We start from the raw sequence: 20,320 nt of genomic DNA, 5'->3' as shown, positions 1-20,320 counted from the left end.
ATCTCAGTTATCAATGTATCTCTCCATGTACCATCCGTGATCATTACATGTCCCCATGTACCACCACCAGTGATCATTGCATCCCTCCATGTACCATAAGTTATCATTTTATCTCTCCATGTACCATAAGTTATCATTGTATCTCTCCATGTACCATCAGTGATCATTGCATGTCCTGTCCCCATGTACCATCGGTTATCATTGCATGTCCCCATGTACCATCAGTGATCATTCCATCCCTCCATGTATCATCAGTTACCATTGTATCTCTCCATGTACCATCAGTGATCATTGCATGTCCTGTCCCCATGTACAATCGGTTATCACTGCATGTCCCATCAGTGATTATTGCATCCCTCCGTGTACCATCAGTGATCGTTGTATATCTGTACATAGATCTCTCTACAATCATGTTGTATCATCGTACATAGATCGAACAGTCCTGCTGATGTCTCTCTGCCCCGCCCCTCCCCGTGTGATTGGCCCGGGCAGGCCCCGCCCCCTGTCAGTGCAGGCGGCCGCTCGGCAGGGGGAGATCAGTGTGTGCTCGGATCGGGGCGATGAAGGCGGCGTTAGAGATGAAGCCCGGACTGACCATCATCAAGACGGAGAAGGTGGAATATGAGCCCATCTCCTGTGCCGGTGAGTGTCCAGGACCGACAAGGACTGGGGCCCCACATACTGATACCCGCAGGGGCCCCACAGGATTGGGAGCCGACCGCACCCTGATGATGGCCATTGTCACTGCTGCCGGCCACTGACTGCAAGCCTGCAGCACTGAGAGCGGCTGCTGTGATTACAGGAGGATGGGGGTGATCGGCTCTTGGGGGGGAGGGGCTTGGTGGTACCCAGGAGGGTGATTAGGTTTGGGGGTGATCGGTGCTGGGGTTTCCTAAATAGAGAGGTGATGGATGTAGTGGTGTACAGTGATCCAAGTTAGGAGTAATCACTGCTGGAGCCAGGTGGGGGGGAGATCAGTGTTGGTGGGGGGAGATCAGTGTTGGTGGGGGGGGAGATCAGTGTGGTTTGGGGCTAATCAGTGTTGGGGGGGGGGGGGGAGATCAGTGTTGCTGGGGGGAGATCAGTGTTTGGTGGGGGGAGATCAGTGTTTGGTGGGGGGAGATCAGTGTTTGGTGGGGGGAGATCAGTGTGGTTTGGGGCTAATCAGTGTTGGTGGGGGGAGATCGGTGTTGCTGGGGGGAGATCAGTGTGGGTTCGGGGGAGGTTGGTGGGGGGAGATCAGTGTTGGTGGGGGAGATCAGTGTTTGGGGAGATCAGTGTTTGGGGAGATCAGTGTTTGGTGGGGGGAGATCAGTGTTTGGGGAGATCAGTGTTTGGTGGGGGGAGATCAGTGTTTGGGGAGATCAGTGTTTGGTGGGGGGAGATCAGTATGGTTTGGGGCTAATCAGTGTTGGGGGGGGGGAGATCAGTGTTGCTGGGGGGAGATCAGTGTGGTTTGGGGGAGATCAGTGTGGTTTGGGGGAGATCAGTGTTTGGTGGGGGGAGATCAGTGTTTGGTGGGGGGAGATCAGTGTTTGGTGGGGGGAGATCAGTGTGGTTTGGGGCTAATCAGTGTTGGTGGGGGGAGATCGGTGTTGCTGGGGGGAGATCAGTGTGGGTTCGGGGGAGGTTGGTGGGGGGAGATCAGTGTTGGTGGGGGAGATCAGTGTTTGGTGGGGGGAGATCAGTGTTTGGGGAGATCAGTGTTTGGGGAGATCAGTGTTTGGTGGGGGGAGATCAGTATGGTTTGGGGCTAATCAGTGTTGGTGGGGGGTGATCAGTGTTGCTGGGGGTAATCAGTGTTTGGTGGGGGGAGATCAGTGTTGGTGGGGGGAGATCAGTGTTGGTGGGGGGAGATCAGTGTTGGGGTGCCTAGTGTGAATGCCCAGGATGAGGATCAGCTTGCAGTGCCCCAGGGTAGAGGTGCCCAGGATGAAGGTGATGAGTGTTGTTGGGGGTGGACAGTTTTGCAGTGTTTTAGGGTGGGGATGGTGCTGTTGTGGGGGGTGCCCCAGGGTGGGGGGATGGTGCCGTCTCCTGGCCCCCAGGCTGTAGATGAAGAGATGAGTATGTGTGATATGTAGAATCCTTTGTGTAATCAGTGCTGTCTCCTCCCAGCAGGGGACTGGTCCTCTTCACTGGGGATCTGTCCTGGCTGACTGCAGCTGCTGTGGAGCCTCTTGGCACCCACTTGGCTCACCAATAACTTCTTAGAAGAGTGCTGTCATTAAACCGTCACATCTGTATGGAGGGTGTGCATGGTGTTCTCTGTTGCCCATAACTAATGGCAGATACCGGTAGCATCACCCAGTGTGCCATGAGGGCCCCCTGACCCACCTAAGGGTGCTGTGTGCTGTCAGTGTTCCTGGGAGCCCCCCTCCCTGGTCAGGCCCGGTCACAGGATGTTTCCACGCAAGGCGAAGGGAGACGTCATCTGTCCATTGATAAAACTTGGCGCAGGTTCTTTGCCATTATTAATAGACCTGAACAGGGTCACTCCCAGAGGGGGGGGGGGATCCCCTGGTGGGTTCTTGGAGAGGGATGACCACCAGGCTGGCCTCATGTCACCTAATTGGATCAGAATATTTGGGAGAGAGAGAAGTTCTCTATCAGGATCCCAACATAGACTTCATCGTCTGTGGCTGGACTGAGCTGCAGCTATGAACTGTTCATTGCAACAGCCCCCATTGTGTATATTGCTGTGGGTGAGGATACAGAACCAGGGGCCCCTCAGTAAAGGTTGGTGTGTGTCAGGGGCCCCTTTCTAAAGACTGACATGTGCCCGGGACCCTTATAAAGATTGGTGACTGTCGGGGATGCCTATCTAAAGACCAGCATGCTCCAGGACCACTCAAAGACCAGTGTGTGCCAGAGACTTACATGTAACATCTGGTATTTTGCTAGGAACCCCCCTATTAAAGATGTGTGCCAGGGGGCTCATCTAAACACTGACTAAACAGGGACCTCTCATTAAACACAGATATGTGCCAGGGGACCCCCTCTAAACACCAGCTCATGCCAGGGGACCCATCTAAACACAGATATGTGCCAGGGACCCCTTTGAGTAGGTCTGTGTATCTTTCACCCCCAGATGTTGGAAGATTCATTGTCCTCACTCTGTGTTAAAATGTTTTCTCATGACACTAAATAGGGAAACAATGTTCCCTTTTATGTTTCATTGTTTGTGAAAAGTTAAAGTGCGATGCACATTCAGTGTATCTTCGCCCCTCACCCCACCCCCGGTACTCCTCACTGTATTGGAGGAATTTTAATAGCTAATGTAATCTTTCTGCCGAGTACTGATATCAGAATGAATGACATACAAAGCATTGTTCACTGTTGTGGCTCTTTGTACGAGTTTATATGTTGCCGCTTGGCGAGGTGAAAGCCACACATGTTACAGTTTGATTCTACAATATCTGTACAATATCTTTAGATTTACCAAAACTATATAACGTGAGGGCTACCTAGACTGCCCATACAGATTGTATACAATCAGATTGGAATTTGTTGATAAGTAAAAAATAAAAAATAAATTGCACAATCAGATTGGAACATGTATGGTCGTTAATAATGCTTAGTCAGTAAGCCGTGTAAATTGCAGAATCCCCTGGCAACCAGAAATCAACTCTTCACTGACCTTAGTGTGGAGTGCGGCATTGTGCAGGAGTGTGTTGATGTTGTGGGGGAAGGAGGGGCTGTGTGTAAACAATATATATCAGGCAGTTAATCTGGCCTCGCCCGCTGCCTGCAGAGAGGACTGTGAGATCAGAGATCTGACAGAGGTGACAACAGACAAGGTGACTGTGCCAACCACAGCACTGAACAGGGATGGACACTTCTCCCTTCCCTATGTTCCATCATTGTTCATGTAGTGCCGACATATTACCCTTCAAATGCCATAAGGATATTGGTCAGATCTGCAGAGATTGCGGCATAGTGCTGATTGTACAGCTGACACATCTGTCTGTGTATAGGCAACATTGCAGATATTATTCTGTGTAGGGTAGATCAGGGTTGTATTTTGTTGGTTATAGTAACTGTTCACATTGGCGATGTATGCTGCAGGATCGTCTCTTCCCAGATTATCATTCAGATCGAATTTGAATGATGAGCAATCTGCATCAGCAGGACTGAGTGAGCCCCCTGTATATGTAGTGTGTACCGTCCACTGTGGACATCATCCCACCCAAACCTCTCCACCATGGTGTGAAAACTCTGCAAGAGATGTCCACTGATAGCTGCAGGGACTGTAGGGAATGAGACGGCTGGAGAAAGTGCTGTACTGTACGGTCACCACCACAACCATATCTGCTGACTTTAATTCCAAATGTGAATGCAGATGGAATTGTTGCAGATTCATCTTTGGAAATCGGTTGCTGTGGGCATCGACTGCACTTTGAAAGAGTCCTCCCCTGTGAGAGCATCTGCCATAGCAGAGGGGTGAACAGACAAGACATCAGCTGTGACCCCCACCAATCATCGGCCCAGGACTGATGACAAACTCTGGAAGCTGATAATCTCATTGATCTCTTCATCATCTGAAAATGCCCTTCCACACTGCTGACAGCATAGCGGCACTGATTGACATCCTTGGGGCGATGGTGTTGGAGTTTTAGCATTGGCTTGCTTTTTTTTGTAGAAATGCAGTTTAGTGAGGAGACACTAAGGACTGTGTACGTGATGCAGGGGACACAGTCAGAGGAGGGGTAGATTTAGGGCCATCATAACCGTAAAATAACACACCTCACAATGAAAGGACTGCCAATGCTCCTGATCCTACCTAAAATCAAACAAATGTAATGCAACTTACTACGCTGCGTTGCTGTGCGCTTTCAGTTTGCTACAACGCCAGTGCCTTGCCTTAGTACACCAGGGTGCCATTCAAAATGAAGGGCACTGCAATGAATGTTTGAATATAGACACATTTTAGCGTTGTGTTAACGGGGGTTTGGTTACGGCAGCCCATAAACTTTTTTGCAACACTCTACTGAGCATTGCCATACAATGTGACACACAGGAATGCATGTACCATGTATTACTGCAATGCAGAAATGGGGCCTTATTATCAACACAGTGCATGTTATCTCAGCTTGCAGAGCTTGGATTCATTGCATGAGTTTACCAAAAATAGAAATATTGCAGAATATACAGCCTCGTTCTACATAACTAAGCTCCATTTTATGCTGAATAAACTGAATTATTAATGTATCTTAAATTGAAAACTATCTTTAGACAGATTTTTACTCCAAAATCATTTTTATTAAAAAAAACTATTTGATAAAAAAAATCCAATTTAAATAAAATAAATCTGCTTTAAAAAAAAAAAAATAATATTTTAAATCTATTTTTATCCACCCTCTTGGTGAACAACGCAAACCTCTTTTCCACTCCTCCATGATGTGCTGCTTCCTTTCTGTACCAAGGATGCTCTGTGCTGCACTGAGCTTCAGGAAGAGGAAGAGCCGGTCCACCTCTATGCGGGGCAATTTTTGGTGTGGTGTGGTTTAGGCATGTTACCATTAAACTCCATAGAATGTGTGCTTTGATGAAAGTGCATGAAAGATGCAGCATGCAGGTCTGCACCTAAAAAGCACTGGTGTGAACAGGGCCTTAGGAATGCCAGATTTATCACCAATTTACACTAATGATTCTCTGACTGCCAGCATATATACGGTCAGTGCCAGTACAGCAATGGACAGTGTCAGTAGTTTTTTTATTTTTAATACAATTTCTTTAGGAACCCCATTAGGGGGCGTTGATGAAATATCAGGAGTCCAAACAGGGGGAATCTGCGCCTCAGGGGGTCATTTGGGTGTGCCTGCCTATGACTGGCAGACAAAAATGGCTGACCTCTGCCTCTCTGTGTGCAGACTGACTTATGATGAAGATTCTGAGGCTCCCCCACCTCACTTACCCAGTGCCCACAGAAGAGGATCTGACTTTCTAGAATGCCTTTAGTAAATGTTTGCGATGACTTTCAGTGGCCATCTTCAAGTTGCCTTCCTTAAAGGGGTTGTAAAGTCTTGTTGTGTTTTTTTTCTTTATTTTTATTTTTTTTAATAACAAACATGTCATACCTCCTCTGTGCAGTTGGTTTTTCACAGAGTGTCCCCGATCCTCCTCTCCTGGGGTCCCTCTGCGGCTCTCCTGGCTCCTCCTCTTCTCAAGTGCCCCAACGGAGAAGCACTTTCCCTGTGGCACTCGTGCAATTGCGATCTCATGTCTTGCTGCTGCGTTCATTGACACAGACAACATGACCTGGCTCCGTGTCATTTAGTTTGATTGACAGCAGCGGGAGCCAATGGCTCCCACTGCTATCAATCTATCTAGTGAGGACCCGAAACAGTGGCTGGAGCTGGTGTGCTCATCTCCGTCGCTGGAAAGACCGGGTTCAGGTAAGTAAAAGGGGGGTCTGGGGGGCAGCTGCAGCACAGGAGATTTTTCACCTTCATGCGGTTTTACAACCCCTTTAACCAGTTAAACAGGCAGCATGCTGCAGCTTTAACATCTGCACATCAGTATGGTGATAATTACCAAACAATATGCGGTGCTCAGCCCTTTCTATGCTATAAACCTGGCAAGGATTAGCCCTGCCATCTCCAGTGCTCAGTGAGGCCCCTGTGTTGTCACCCTTACCGCACTATAGGGGAGCAGTGTTAGGTGACACACACCAGCTGTACCCTGAATAAGATGAAGCCGCACTGAGCTGTGACATCAATACCTGTGCTCTGCAACCTCTCAGCCAATAGGAAGGCTTCCGTCTGTGTGTGTGTGGTAGTCAAGTTGTGGGCCCGGCCTTCCTCGGCACGCACTGTGGTCAGGCTGACGAAGAGCAGCTCAGTTTAGATCTGTAACGGTTTTCACACCTCAGCTCAGGCTGCAGCTGTGTTGTGTGTATGTATGGCGGTATCACTGGCTGAACCTCCATCATCCTTTTCCCCTGAAGTGTCAGTCCCATGTGCAATCACTGAGATACGTCCAGAGTAACACCATTGGGCATAATACAGAAAGCTAACGCACTGGAATAAAGATACTTAACAGGAAAAAAAAAAACCTGACCCCTATTTCCAACTGAGAGCCAATAGGCTTTGAAAATGACAGTTAAATGTCTGAAAATAGAGATCCTTATCCTTGTGTTTACTGCTTTGTGAATTGATTCTTTCGTGCCATTGATACTCATCAGTATACCATTCACCGTATCAGACAATCAGTACATCACCCAAAAGTCAGGACATCACCCGGCAGGTCACCCAACAGCATAGGTAGTGCAGCCTATTGCATTACAATGTGCACACTAAAGCTCAAACACACGTGTGTCTACTTATTAATGACCCGGGCATATTGATCTCCCTGCTGACACACTGAAAGAGTGTAAAAATGTCTCTTATGGCAGAGCCAGGAAGAGGTGGGATCTTTCCCATCTTCCTAGCGTCACACAGAGCAATAATGCAAATGCGTATGGGGTGATTAGGGTGTGCCCAGGCACATCCGTCACACTCTGTGTGCATTCCTATGTCCCACAGGTAGTGCGTCCCCTGGTACCTTGGTATACCCAGACATGGGTTATTATTGCAACTTTTAGCTGAATGTTATCTGCAGTCTGATTTCTATATCTTCACATACTACCCAAGCCAAATTTTCGCAATGGAATTTTATATACATTGAGAACCCTGCCAAGAAGTGCTGAAGTAAGATTAATTAAACACGTAGGCGCTGGTCATAAAACTTCAAGCAGCAACCAATTAAAGTAATATTAAACCCAAAACCAGAGATGTAATACATTTCAACTTACCAATCATTAGATGTGGTGGCGGCATTTGTTTTCTTCCTTTAGGCCTCTTTCAAAATGGGGCGCTTTGCAAGCGCTACAGCGCTAAAAATAGCACCTGCAAAATGCCCTGAAACAGCCGCTGCTGTCTCTCCAGTGTGAAAGCACGAGGGCTTTCACACTGGAGCGGTGCGCTTGCAGGATGGTCAAAAAAGTCCTGCAAGCCGCATCTTTGGAACGCTGTAGGTGTATTTACAGCTCCTAAAGCGCCCCTTCCCATAGAAAACAATGGGGCATCACTGCAAACCCGCTGCAGCGACGATTTGCGGGCGGTTTTAACCCTTTTTAGGCCATTAGCTGGGGTTAAAACTGCTCCGCTAAAACGTCAGTAAAGCGGCGCTTTACCGCCAGTGCCTGCAATGCCCCCAGTGTGAAAGTAGCCTTAGGCTTTCTTCCCTTTGTTGTCACCTGATCTGGCCAGTAACTGATCTCCTGCATTAGAATCCCCCCACTCTGGATGAAGGCACAGAGGAACACCTTTGGACAGCAACATTGTCAATCTGGGGGAAAGGAGGATTTAGATACACTAACAATTTGAAGCCAAACTCCAGCTCACATGTTATAATCAGTTACAGCAAACCGTTATTCCTTTTTCAGATAAAGTTTTTACATAAAAGCTCATAATTGTAAGCATCCCTGACAGTGGTAAATTGTTTTTCTCAACTCTAAATGCTGCAGGACAGCTTGATCTGTTGAAAAACAGACTTGCTGGCTCAATCACTAGGTGAAAATAAAGACTGCAGAAAAAAGAAAAAAAAAAAAAAAAAAATGAATGCAACCACCACATCCAATTGGTAAGCTGCAATAAAATGTTTGCTTTTTTGTTTAATCACTTTCTGCGTGCGATATAGCCGGCCGGCGTGCTCTGTGATGGTTGAGTCCTTCGGACTCTGATCACAGAACAGGGGAAAGGGCCAATCACAGTGGGTCCTTCCTTCACCATGTGCTCAGCTGTCAGCCAATGACAGATGATCACGGAAGTAAACAAGCTGGTTTTTGGCTTTTTTGCACCTCACGATCAGTGTGAGGAGAATATAAGAAAGCTGGGAACTGGCTTGGAAATGGGCTTCTGTTACAGGAACACTTGGAAGCTGGTTTATTTCTATGCAGAGCTGTGCCAGATTTTGCACTTCACAGTTTAAAGCGGAGGTCCACCCTAAAGTGGGCCTTCCGCTCATTGGAATCCTCCCCCCTTCCGGCGCCACAATTGGCACCTTTCAGGGGGGAGGGGGGTGCAGGTACCTGTACAGTACAGGTATCTGCACCCACTTCCTGGATAGCTCAATGCGGAAAGGGGCGTAGATTACGCCCCTTTCCGAAAGTCCCCCGCTGCCTGCTGGGAAACACACAGATCCCAGAGGCAGCGGGTCCGTCCTCATTGCGCAGCGCGACTCGCGCATGCGCAGTAGGGAACCGGGAAATGAAGCCGAAACGCTCCATTTCCTGATTCCCATACCCGAGATGGCGGCGGCAGCACCCGAGAGACGATCGAGAGATCGGCTTCGGGTGCCGACATCGCGGGTGCGCTGGACAGGTAAGTATCACTATTTTTAAAAGTCAGCAGCTGCAGTATTTGTAGCTGCTGGCTTTAAAAAAAAAAAATGCGGAGTCCCGGCGGACTCCCGCTTTAAGTAAATTAAACCCACAGCCTCTCGTTAAGATGTTACTTTTCTTATGCCGCGTACACACGGTCAGAGAATCCGTCGGAATGCGTCTTATTGGACCTTGTCGTCAGATAATCCGACTGTGTGTGGTATGCACCGGACTGATTCCGTCTGAATCTCCGTCGGACCCAATTTTCCAACATGTTGGAAATATTTCCTGACCAACTGGGCCGGTCGGACGTAATCCGATCATGTGTAGAGAATTTTGATCGGACCAAGTGCTACGCATGCTCTGATCAAATTCCTACATCAAAGCTATTGGCTACTAGCCTGAATGTAGTCCCATCGTAACGAAATTACGTCATCACGTTCTGAAAGATCGGATTTTTCGACAACTTAGTCCGACCGTGTGTATGCAACAGTTTCGGACACAATCCGTCAGACTAAATCTGACAGACAAAATCCAACGGATTTGGTTGTGGAAATCTCCGACTGTGTGTACAGGGGCTTAGACCAATAGATTAGTATAGAGAGAAGAACAGTTAAACTCAATCACTGTGCGGCTCTGAAAATTTTATTTGCAAAAACGAGTATGGCTGCCGCCGTAAATGCTTATTAGGATTGGAATTAAAACTTTTAAAGTTCTATACATTGGTAATAAAAATAAAGCAACAAGGCATCCGCACCACTGTGTTGTGAAAATGATCTCAGCAATGCAGGTTTCATGCGTTGGTGCACTATCACTGGCACTGGAAGGGAGAGGGTGCAGCTTGAACTTGTACAGTCAGTCAGTCTCTGGACCTCATTGCTGAAAAACTCACAGATGTCTGTCATAAATGAGCTGTGATATCAGGAGAATTGAGGTTGGGGCGGAGGATATACATTTCTCTGTACATATGTTTATCCTGTCCCAGCAGGTTTCTGCTCTCGTGAGTTTCTCAGGCAACATGTTCCCGTCTCTATACACAATATATATTAATTAAAGGCTGCTCAGGAGATGAATAATATAACTTTTACAGTATATTTCCAGCAATATATGGTCCAAAACCGATCTCATATTTCCTCCCCCACGTGCCTCTTCCCCTGATTTATCGGTCAAGAGCAATGGCACAACCATCCACCCATCCCCACATGTCAGGGTGCTAGGTGTTCTCCTGGACTGTGAACTCTCCTTTCAGCCCCGCATCCAATCACTTTCCAAAGCTTGCCACCTCAACCTCTGAAACATCTCTAAACTACAGCCCTTTCTAACCAATGAAACCACAAAGCTCCTGATTCACTCCCTGGTTATCTCTCACCTTGACTACTGCAACTCCCTCCTCATTGGTTTACCTTTAAATAGACTATCCCCCCTTCAGTCCATCATGAATGCTGCTGCCAGACTCATCCACCTTACAAACCGCTCAGTGTCTGCTACCCCTCTCTGCCAATCCCTCCATTGGCTGCCTCTTGCCCAACTAATTAAATGCAAAATACTAACAATAATTTACAAAGCCATCCACAACTCTGCCCCCAGCTACATTATTGGCCTAGTCTCAAAATACCAACCAAGCCGCTCTCTTCGTTCCTCACAAGACCTCCTGCTCTCTAGCACCCTCGTCACCTCCTCCCATATCCGCCTCCAGGACTTCTCCCGAGCCTCGCCCATCCTCTGGAATTCACTACCCCAATCTGTCAGACTGTCTCCAAATGTATCCACTTTTAGGCGATCCCTGAAAACCTTCCTCTTCAGAGAAGCCTATCCTGCCTCCATCTAACAACTGCACAATTTTCTCCATTAGCTCATCCCCCACAGTTACTAGCCTTTTGTATAACTTGACCCTCCCTCCTAGATTGTAAGCTCTAACGAGCAGGGCCCTCTGATTCCCCCCTGTATTGAATTGTATTGTAATTGTACTGTCTGCCCCAATGTTGTAAAGCTCTGCGTAAACTGTCAATGCTATATAAATCCTGTATAATAATAATAATCATCATCATATACTGTAGCAGTGTACACTAGTGCATGCAGTAAGTATATAGGACATCTTGGCAGTCTAACCAGGGCAGCGAGTGATAGAAAAGGCACGATAAATCTTAAAGCGGAAGGAGCAGCAATGCAATCCTAAAAGTAGAAATGTAATGAAAAGCAGTGAAGAGGCTGACTGTGCAGCTTGTAGAAATCTGAGCACATTGTTAAAAAGAACCCGTCTTATTAATATGAAGTATACGGCTCCTAGTGTCCTGCGTGCTCCGGCAGTCCGCTGCAGTTTCCTGACCCTCGGGCAGGGAGAGGGCTACAAAGTCCTGGCTCCATCTATTCATACGAGATCAGTCAAATATCTGGCCTATGCTAGTTCCAGGGCAGTGGAAGTGAATGCGAGTTTTCTTTATGCCTGGGGAGGGGGTAGAATGTGGTTAACAATCCTGAAGCCTTATTTGGGGTACATTTGAGGCCCCTACGGTGTGGAGGGCTGAAGACAAGTCAGACTTTGAGTATACACCTTGCACTGGGTGTTGTGTACAAGTGAAAATGACTGGTACTCTAATGGTTGTGGGACTCTGGGGGAGCAGATATCCATAAGCGATCCTGCAGAGTATCTGGTGGAAGAAGAGGCCTAGTGCTAAGGAGAAATTTGCAGGACAAGTGCAATCACATGTGTCATACAAGTGAATAGAACAACGACCATCATACTGTATGTAACAATGGCAACATGTACATTTAGTGCTGTCTGATGTATTTGCTGGGCGGTAGTGTCAGGTATATATTAAAGGAAACCTTTTCCGAGAAAAGATGAAGGCCGCCTTTACTTGGTGTTCCTTCCAAAAATGCAACTGTCATTCTGATTCTCTTTCTTCAATACCCCGAGTCATTGACCAGCAACAATTCTGAAATGCCAACTTTCTCAGATTCTTTTCGGTTTGTGTCAGAAACTCAGAATTTTTGCGACCAGAGACAGCCAGGTAGCTAGCATATTCAGGTCCCGTTTCATCCTTTTCAGCACAGCTCTGTGATCCCAATGTGTCCCATCATATGGAATGTCCCCATAGCATTCCTATTAGTCGGCACTTAGTGTGTCATGAGTCACCTCATTCCTGAGATATCACTGAGTACTGGCCAGACACTGACACACCGACATGTGCAATGAGTACTGAGCGCCGGCGTTGCCTTAACTCTTCACACAACTCACATGGGTAAGAAACTGTTATTTTACATTTATATAGTTCTCACGTATTCCACAGTACTGTTCAGAGAACACTGAGCCAGTCACATCAGCCTCTGCACCAGAAGAGCTTACACTCTTAAAGAGGAGCTCCAGCCCCCCCCCCCCCCCCCCACCCCTAAAAACTTTGTTGCTGTGAAATGAGCATTAACCACTTAAGGACCGAGCCTCTTTTTCAGACTTGGTGTTTACATGTTTAAAACAGTTTTTTTTGCTAGAAAATTACTTAGAACCCCCAAACATTTTATATTGTTTTTTTTCTAACACCCTAGAGAATAAAATGGCGGTCATTGAAATACTTTTTTTCACACCGTATTTGCGCAGCGGTCTTACAAGCGCACTTTTTTTGGAAAAAATTCACTTTTTTGAATAAAAAAATAAGACAACAGTAAAATTAGCCCAATTTTTTTTTATATTGTGAAAGATAATGGTACGCCGAGTAAATTGATACCCAACATGTCACGCTTCAAAATTGCGCCCGCTCGTGGAATGGCGTCAAACTTTTAGCCTCAAAAATCTCCATAAGCGACATTTAAAAAATTCTACAGGTTGCATTTTTTGCGTTACAGAGGAGGTCTAGGGCTAGAATTATTGCTCTCGCTCTACCGATTGCGGCGATACCTCACATGTGTAGTTTGACCACCGTTTTCATATGCGGGCGCTACTCACGTATGCGCTCGCTTCTGTGCACAAGCTCGTCCTGACGGGGTGTTTTTAAAAAATTTTATTTTTTTTTCTTATTTACTTTAATTGATTTTATTTATTTTTACACTGTTTTAAAAAAAAAAAAAAATGGATCACTTTTATTCCTATTACAAGGAATGTAAACATCCCTTGTAGTAGAAAAAAGCATGACAGGTCCTCTTAAATATGAGATCTGGGGTCAAAAAGTCCTCAGATCTCATATTTGGGCTAAAATGCAAAAGAAAAAAAAAAAAAATCTGACATTTAAAAAAAATATACCTTTTAAGAGGTATGGGCGGAAGTGACGTTTTGACGTCGCTTCCGCCCTCCTATGGTATAGAGACGAGTGGGGGCCATCTTAGCCTCACTTGTCTCTATGCCCAGCTAACGAAAGGACCCGATCGCCTCCGCCGCTACCGACGGCTCCGGTAAGCGGCGGAAGGTGCGGGAGGGGGGGTGGCACCTCTCCCGCCGCCGATAGCGGTGATCTCGCGGCGAATCCGCCGCGGAGACCACCGTTATCGTACAGCCGACCGCCGCCTGAAGAGATGGATATCTCGGTTGTGGCAGCAGCTGCTGCCGTTACCGAGATATCCCTCTTCAAAAATAGGACGTACATCGTCGTGCGGCGGTCGGCAAGTGGTTAAGTGGAAGCGGGTACCTGTCAAAACCAGGTACCTGCTCCCCCCCCCCCCCCCCCCTACAAGGTGCCAAATCTGGCACTGGAGGGGATGGAGGAGGAGGCTGACAAGCGGCGTTTCCCCTTTTTGGGTGGAGCTCCGCTTTAATGTTTCACTACAGTCACATACTATTATTAGTGTTATCAATTTATATCGCTCTCACATATTCCTCAGTGCTGTACAGAGAAAGCAGAGCCAGTCACATCAGGCTCTGCACCAAAGAAGCTTACAATCTAATGCCCCCTTCACAGTTGCACACTATTATTATTATTATTATTATTATTATTATTATTAAACATTTATATAGCTCTGACATATACAGAGTACATGTAGTGTCTAGTGTTATTAGTGAGAATTGAGCCCGGGGCCCTAGTGCTGCAAGGGAAAACTACTAACCATTTAACCACCATCCTCATCTTAGCTGTCATGCTCTTCCACAAGCTTAAACCAGATTGGTTGCTGTGGAGCAAAATATTTTTTGAAGGCATTTTCCAGAGAGTGGCCCATTGTTACTAATACAACAGACTTGAGCGCTATTTATCAAATATTCTTACGCTGCTTCCACACACTACAATCTGATTGTAAATGTGAATGCGCCTAAAAAGTGTGTCAGTCTTGCAGTGCGAATCATTGTTTATGGGCGGAGCCAGTGCTACCACTGGGCAAACTAGGCAGCCGCCTAGGGCACACTGCTGCCTAGGGCACCCAGCCACTGATGTTCCTACTCTCTTCTCTCTGCAGCAAGCAACTAAGTTTCAGCATTAGCAGGCAGCCGCCACTCCATTTGCACATAGCTTTAGAGGAGCAGCGGAGGAATGGAAGCAAGCAAACCCTCATTGATGGGCGCTGGTGAGGCTGCATTTGATGGGCGCTGGTGAGGCTGCATTTTGATGGGCGCTTCGTTAAAAAGGTGGGGTATACATGGGCAGGGCAAAGGGGGTGGAGTCAGTGGTCTAGCGGGGGGGGGGGGGGCAGCAAAATGAGGTTTCGCCTAGGGTGTCAAAAATCCTTGCACCAGCCCTGTTTATGGTCTCCCAAATGCGACAAATCACACAGAGCTTGAAGGTGCATGAAATTCGTAGCCATATTTTTCTTGCGAAGGGCAGTCCATTCATTTGTATGAAGCTTGATAAATGGCAAAAAGCACACAACCTCAACAAAACCTCTTCTGTCACAGCGACATAAATGCCACTGAAAATTCACCCCACAGAGATGTTGGTGTTGAAGATTCTTTAAATTATTGGGCTGAGAAATCTGCACTAAAATGAAATGATTTGTGTTGATGAGTGCAGAGCTGCTGTAGACGCGTTTCGACCATCCTCCTTTTTTAGGATTTGGTCTGGGGCAGTAATGACTGTTGCTGGGGGTGTCTCTTGCTTTTTGTTTCCCACATGGTGGAGTGTTGGATTTGTTGTATTGGCGGTGTTCTCTGCCATAGGCCAGCGGAGCGTTGAGAGAAGAGGCTTCCCCGAGGGAGTGGCAGTGCGGGGCTGTGAGAAGACATTCCTGGAAAGGGGCTGAAATGGCTTCCATATGAGGGGCACGTCCAAGGGTGGCAACCACATGTGAGGACAAAGGGTCCCTTAACCCTTTGCCAGCCACTCCTTGCACTCTGCTTCCCACATTACATGTGCGTGATTAGCAGGCCGAGCCAGTGTGGGAATGTTTGGGATTTGCCGAAGACGCAACGCTGACTGAGATCCCATGCACGCTGTGACGACTAACTGGAGGGGCTCACATTACACTGGGATGACTCAGTGGTAGGGGGCGGAGGACTCCCATTAACCCCACCACAGCTGGCCTGGAGCAGAGACGGCTTTTTATGTGCCGCCTGTTGGCTTTACAGGGACATGTGATCGCTCCAAGGGAAATAAACGCCTGGAAGAACAGGCAGCCCTCACACTGGGCCCGTTATGAGCGCCCGGAGTTCCTCCTCACCTTCCTTTCCATAAGAAATTCCAGCTTTGCTTGAGGCTTTCACTGTAAACCTGATCAACTATTTCAAAATGTTTTATTTTCCATCAATGGTCAGGAACGCTGAAGTTGCAAGTTCTCGATCTGTCCAGGTTTAGTTTGCTGTTTATTAAATGAAGACCGATTTATATGTAGGGCTCTCCGCACCTGACTCCACGATATTGGCCCATTTCTGCCATCAATACTGTGTGTATCCATCTACAGTATCTCTCTCTATAATTATATATATCTACAGTATCTCACAAGTGAGTACACCCCTCCCATTTTTGTAAATATTTTATTATATCTTTTCATGTGACAACACTGAAGAAATGACACTTTGCTACAATGTAAAGTAGTGAGTGTACAGCTTGTATAACAGTGTAAATTTGCTGTCCCCTCCAAATAACTCAACACACAGCCATTAATGTCTAAACCGCTGACAACAAAAGTGAAAATTTCCAAATTGGGCCCAATTAGCCATTTTCCCTCCCCGGTGTCATGTGACTCGTTAGTGTTACAATGTCCCAGGTGTGAACGGGGAGCAGGTGTGTTCAATTTGGTGTTATCGCTCTCCCTCTCTAATACTGGTCACTGGAAGTTGAACATGGCACCTCATGGCGAAGAACTCTCTGAGGATCTGAAAAAAAAATTGTTACTCTACATAAAGATGGCCTAGGCTATAGGAAGATTGGCAAGACCTTGAAACTGAGAACATACAGCGATTTAACAGTACAGGTTCCATTCAGAACAGGCCTCGCCATGGTCGACCAAAGGAGTTGAGTGCACGTGCTCAGCATCATATCCAGAGGTTGTCTTTGGGAAATAGATTTAGATGAGTGCTGCCAGCATTGCTGCAGAGGTTGAAGGGGTGGGGGGGTCAGTCTGTCAGTGCTCAGACCATACGTAGCACGCTGCATCAAATTGGTCTGCATGGCTGTCGTCCCAGAAGGAAGCCTCTTCTAAAGATGATGCCCAAGAAAGCCCACAAGCAGACTAAGGACATGGATTACTGGAACCATGTCCCTTGGTCTGATGAGACCAAGATAAATTATTTGGTTCAGATGGTGTCAAGCGTGTGTTGTGGTGGCAACCCGGGTAAGGAGTAGAAAGACATGTGGGAGTTATTTACTAAAGGAAAATCCACTTTGCACTGTAAGTGCACTTGGAAGTAAAGTCGCTGTAGATCCGAGGGGGACCTGCAAGGAAAATAAAAAAAAAACATTTTAGCTTGCACATGATTGGATGATAAAATCAGCAGAGCTTCCACTCATTTCAGATCTACCCCTTAGATTTAGAGCAACTGCACTTCCAAGTGCACATTCAGTGCAAAGTGGATTTGCTTTTTGTAAATAACTCCCATGGTGTCTTGCCTACAGTCAAGCATGGTGGTGGTAGAGTGGTGGTCTGGGGCTTCATAAGTGCTGCCGGCACTAGGGAGCTACGGTTCATTGAGGGAACCATTAATGCCAACATGTACTGTGGCATAGTGAAGCAGTGCACTGATCCCGTCCCTTCAGAGACTGTAGTTCAGGGCAGTTTTTGCAACATAACGACCCTAAACACACCTCCAAGATGACCACCGCCTTGCTAAAGAAGCAGGGGGTAAAGGTGATGGACTTGTCAAGCATGTCTCCTATTGAGCATCTGTGGGGCATCCTCAAATGTAAGGTGGAGGAGCGCAAGGTCTCTAACATCCACCAGCTTGTGATGATGTCATGGAGGAGTGGAAGAGGACTCCAGTGGCAACCTGTGAAGCTCTGGTGAACTCCATGCCCAAGAGGGTTAAGGCAGTGTTGGAAAATAATGGTGGCCACACAGAATTCTGAAACTTTGAACCCAATTTGGACATTTTCACTTAGGGGTGCACTTACTTTTGTTTCAGCAGTTTAGACCTTAATGGCTGCGTGTTGCGTTATTTTGAGGAAACAGCAAATTTACACTTTTATACAAGCTGTACACTCACTACTTTACATTGTAGCAAAGTGTCCTTTCTTCAGTGTTGTCACATGAAAAGATATAATAAAATATTTACAAAAATGTGAGGGGTGTACTCACTTTACTCATCCTTATTACATAGAGGGGAACTGTTTTCTAGTGCACAGAAGCAAAGTGATTTCATTGTACAGGGAGGTACAAGGATACTAGATTTCCAACAGACAATTTTACCTTCCCTGAAAGCACAAAAATGAATGTAGGTGGCACATATAGGGGCTGGTATGCTGCAATATTACTTTTTGTTTTGTTCTTGGGGTTACATACACTTTAAATGTTGTGTGAGTGTCATCCTTGGGTTGTGTGAATGTTATCCTTATGCTTGCGTGTGTTGTCATCTCCATGTTTTGTTAAGTGGTGTCTCAAGTTATGTGAGTGTTGCCTTGGTGTCGTTTCTACATTGTGTAGTTCTGTCACCTATTATGTCGTCTCTGCAATGCATCTCCATATTGTGAAGGGTTGTCTCCACACTGTCTCTGCATTGTGTATTGTCCTCTCACTGTGTCACCTACGCATTGTGTGGCTTTCTCTCGGCGTTGTGCAGTGTTGTCTCCTTCTTGTGTCTCTCAGCACTGTGTAGTGTTATCTCCGCCTTGTATGAGTGGCATCTCACTTTGTAGTCCTTTGTGTTTGTCTTGTACCTGAAGTGCCTCCTATTATCAGGCCACCCTGTGGTCTTTGTGCAAGGACTGGGCTGCTGTGATAATCCGCACTAATATCTTCTAATCCCTTGTGATCTTTGTGAGATGAGGCCACCAGCTGGGCCCCCCTCCTGCAATCTGATCTGACTGCTCGCATCGCAGCCGGAGTCATTGTGTGCCATAAGGAGGACTCTCCGAGCAGAGCGGTACTCTAGTGGCCCCAGGGAGGAGAGAGGAGGCATCACAATACCAGGAAATTCTGTATATTCTGTCACTTGGAAGGGCCGCTACAAGTATTTATGTCTACTTAGTAGGCGAAGGAGCACATGTGCTAAAATTATTGCTCTCACTTGTTTTCATACGTAGGTGTCCCAACGCATGCATTTTTTGTAGGGGGGGGGGGGGGGGACTGGGGCTAAATTTTTTAGAAACATTTTATATGTCTTCATATATGCTTAAAAGATTTTTGGTGTAATATGTATTTTTTACATAAATTACCAATAGCTTCCTATGTCATAGTATATAGGTGACAGACAGGTTCTCTTTATGGATAGACAGCCGGGGTCTATTAGACCCTGGATGTCTCCTCTCTAATGCACTGCAGCTAATGGAACACAGACTGTGTTTCATCAGCTGCTTGTCCCAGCATTGATCCTGGAGAATGACAGCCCCGGTCCAGGAAGTGAGGTCCACTGAGCTCCCTCTGCCCTCCCAGTGACACCCACCATAACACAGGCCCGCAAGTGGGACAACAGAGCCCAGTGAACATGGCGGGGGGGGGGGGGGGAGGCAGCACAATGTGGTTTCACAGCCATTGTATCACTTCTACGCAAGAGCATAGAGTCCGCCTTACTAAAGTGTGTAAAAACGAAAACAACTGCATCGCTGTACAAATCTGAATCCCCAGCAAGTGGCCAGGGATTTGGATTTTTACCCCCCCCTTCTATTTTGGTCCCCTAAGGTGGGTGCTTAAGCTGCCTTGTGGTAGCACTGGCCCTGTGGGAAGGTGGCCACACATGAGAATACATACATAAAAACCAGGCCAAAGGAAGCAGCTGTTTTCATTACATATGCTGCTTGATAGAAATACAATTGAAATCTGGTAGAATTTGTGAAAGGTTGTCATCTGATGAAGCCAGCCTGCCGATAGGACAAGAAAGAAGCTGCACCAAGGAATACAGCCTGCGGACACATAGGTGGGCAACTCCCTGAAAAATGGTGGCTACTTCTGTGGGCGACTGCTGAACCTTTGTTCACTTTGTGTCAGCTGATAGTCCAGTCAGGCTTGGTACATCATGAACAGAACAGACACATGACATTTGGGGTTTGCGTTATGGCATTTTCCAGCATATGCCTAGTCCCCTAGATTGGTGACAGGGTGGCTCTTAGGAGAAAGGGGTGGCTGCCAGGGGCAGTATTTTGTAAGCAATCCCACTTTTGTTATGGCTGGTCATTTGTGGCACCTATGGGAGGCGGTAAATATGACATTCCCCGGGCTGATTGTTTTCCTCCAATCAGAGTTGGCCTTGCATGTCCCATCAATCTAAATGTATCGTATCCTGTGTGTTGTCCCTTCAGGGTGTCCTCTGCATATCCCCTCCAGCACAGACCTGGGGCTAATTGAGGACAGCAGAAAATTCCATGTGATGTCTGTGACGGTGCATTTGTCGGTTACAATCCAGAGCCTTTAAAACCAGTGAGTCATGGCTGCCGTGGCCTTGTTTTCCATGAA

The 20,320-nt window shown here is 46.9% G+C and overlaps 1 protein-coding gene across 2 annotated transcripts in view; it reads left to right on the top strand.

Moving 5' to 3' along the window:
• Positions 1 to 519: 519 nt before the first annotated feature.
• ETS1 (ETS proto-oncogene 1, transcription factor) overlaps positions 520 to 20,320 on the top strand; it is a 51,795-nt gene continuing 31,994 nt past the window's right edge. For both annotated transcript variants that reach the window (XM_077457849.1, XM_077457847.1), the window contains exon 1: positions 520 to 642. In XM_077457849.1, coding sequence (XP_077313975.1) covers positions 561 to 642 — 82 coding nt within the window. In that variant the 5' untranslated portion in view covers positions 520 to 560. The remainder of the gene's footprint in view (positions 643 to 20,320) is intronic.

This window comes from Lithobates pipiens, unplaced genomic scaffold (assembly GCF_037356315.1).
Source record: "Lithobates pipiens isolate NorthernLeopardFrog02 unplaced genomic scaffold, aLitPip1_a1.2 Scaffold_27, whole genome shotgun sequence".
Taxonomy (NCBI): Eukaryota; Metazoa; Chordata; class Amphibia; order Anura; family Ranidae; genus Lithobates; species Lithobates pipiens.
The sequence above is the reverse complement of the archived record's forward strand: the minus strand, read 5'-3'. Positions and strand labels throughout refer to the sequence as shown.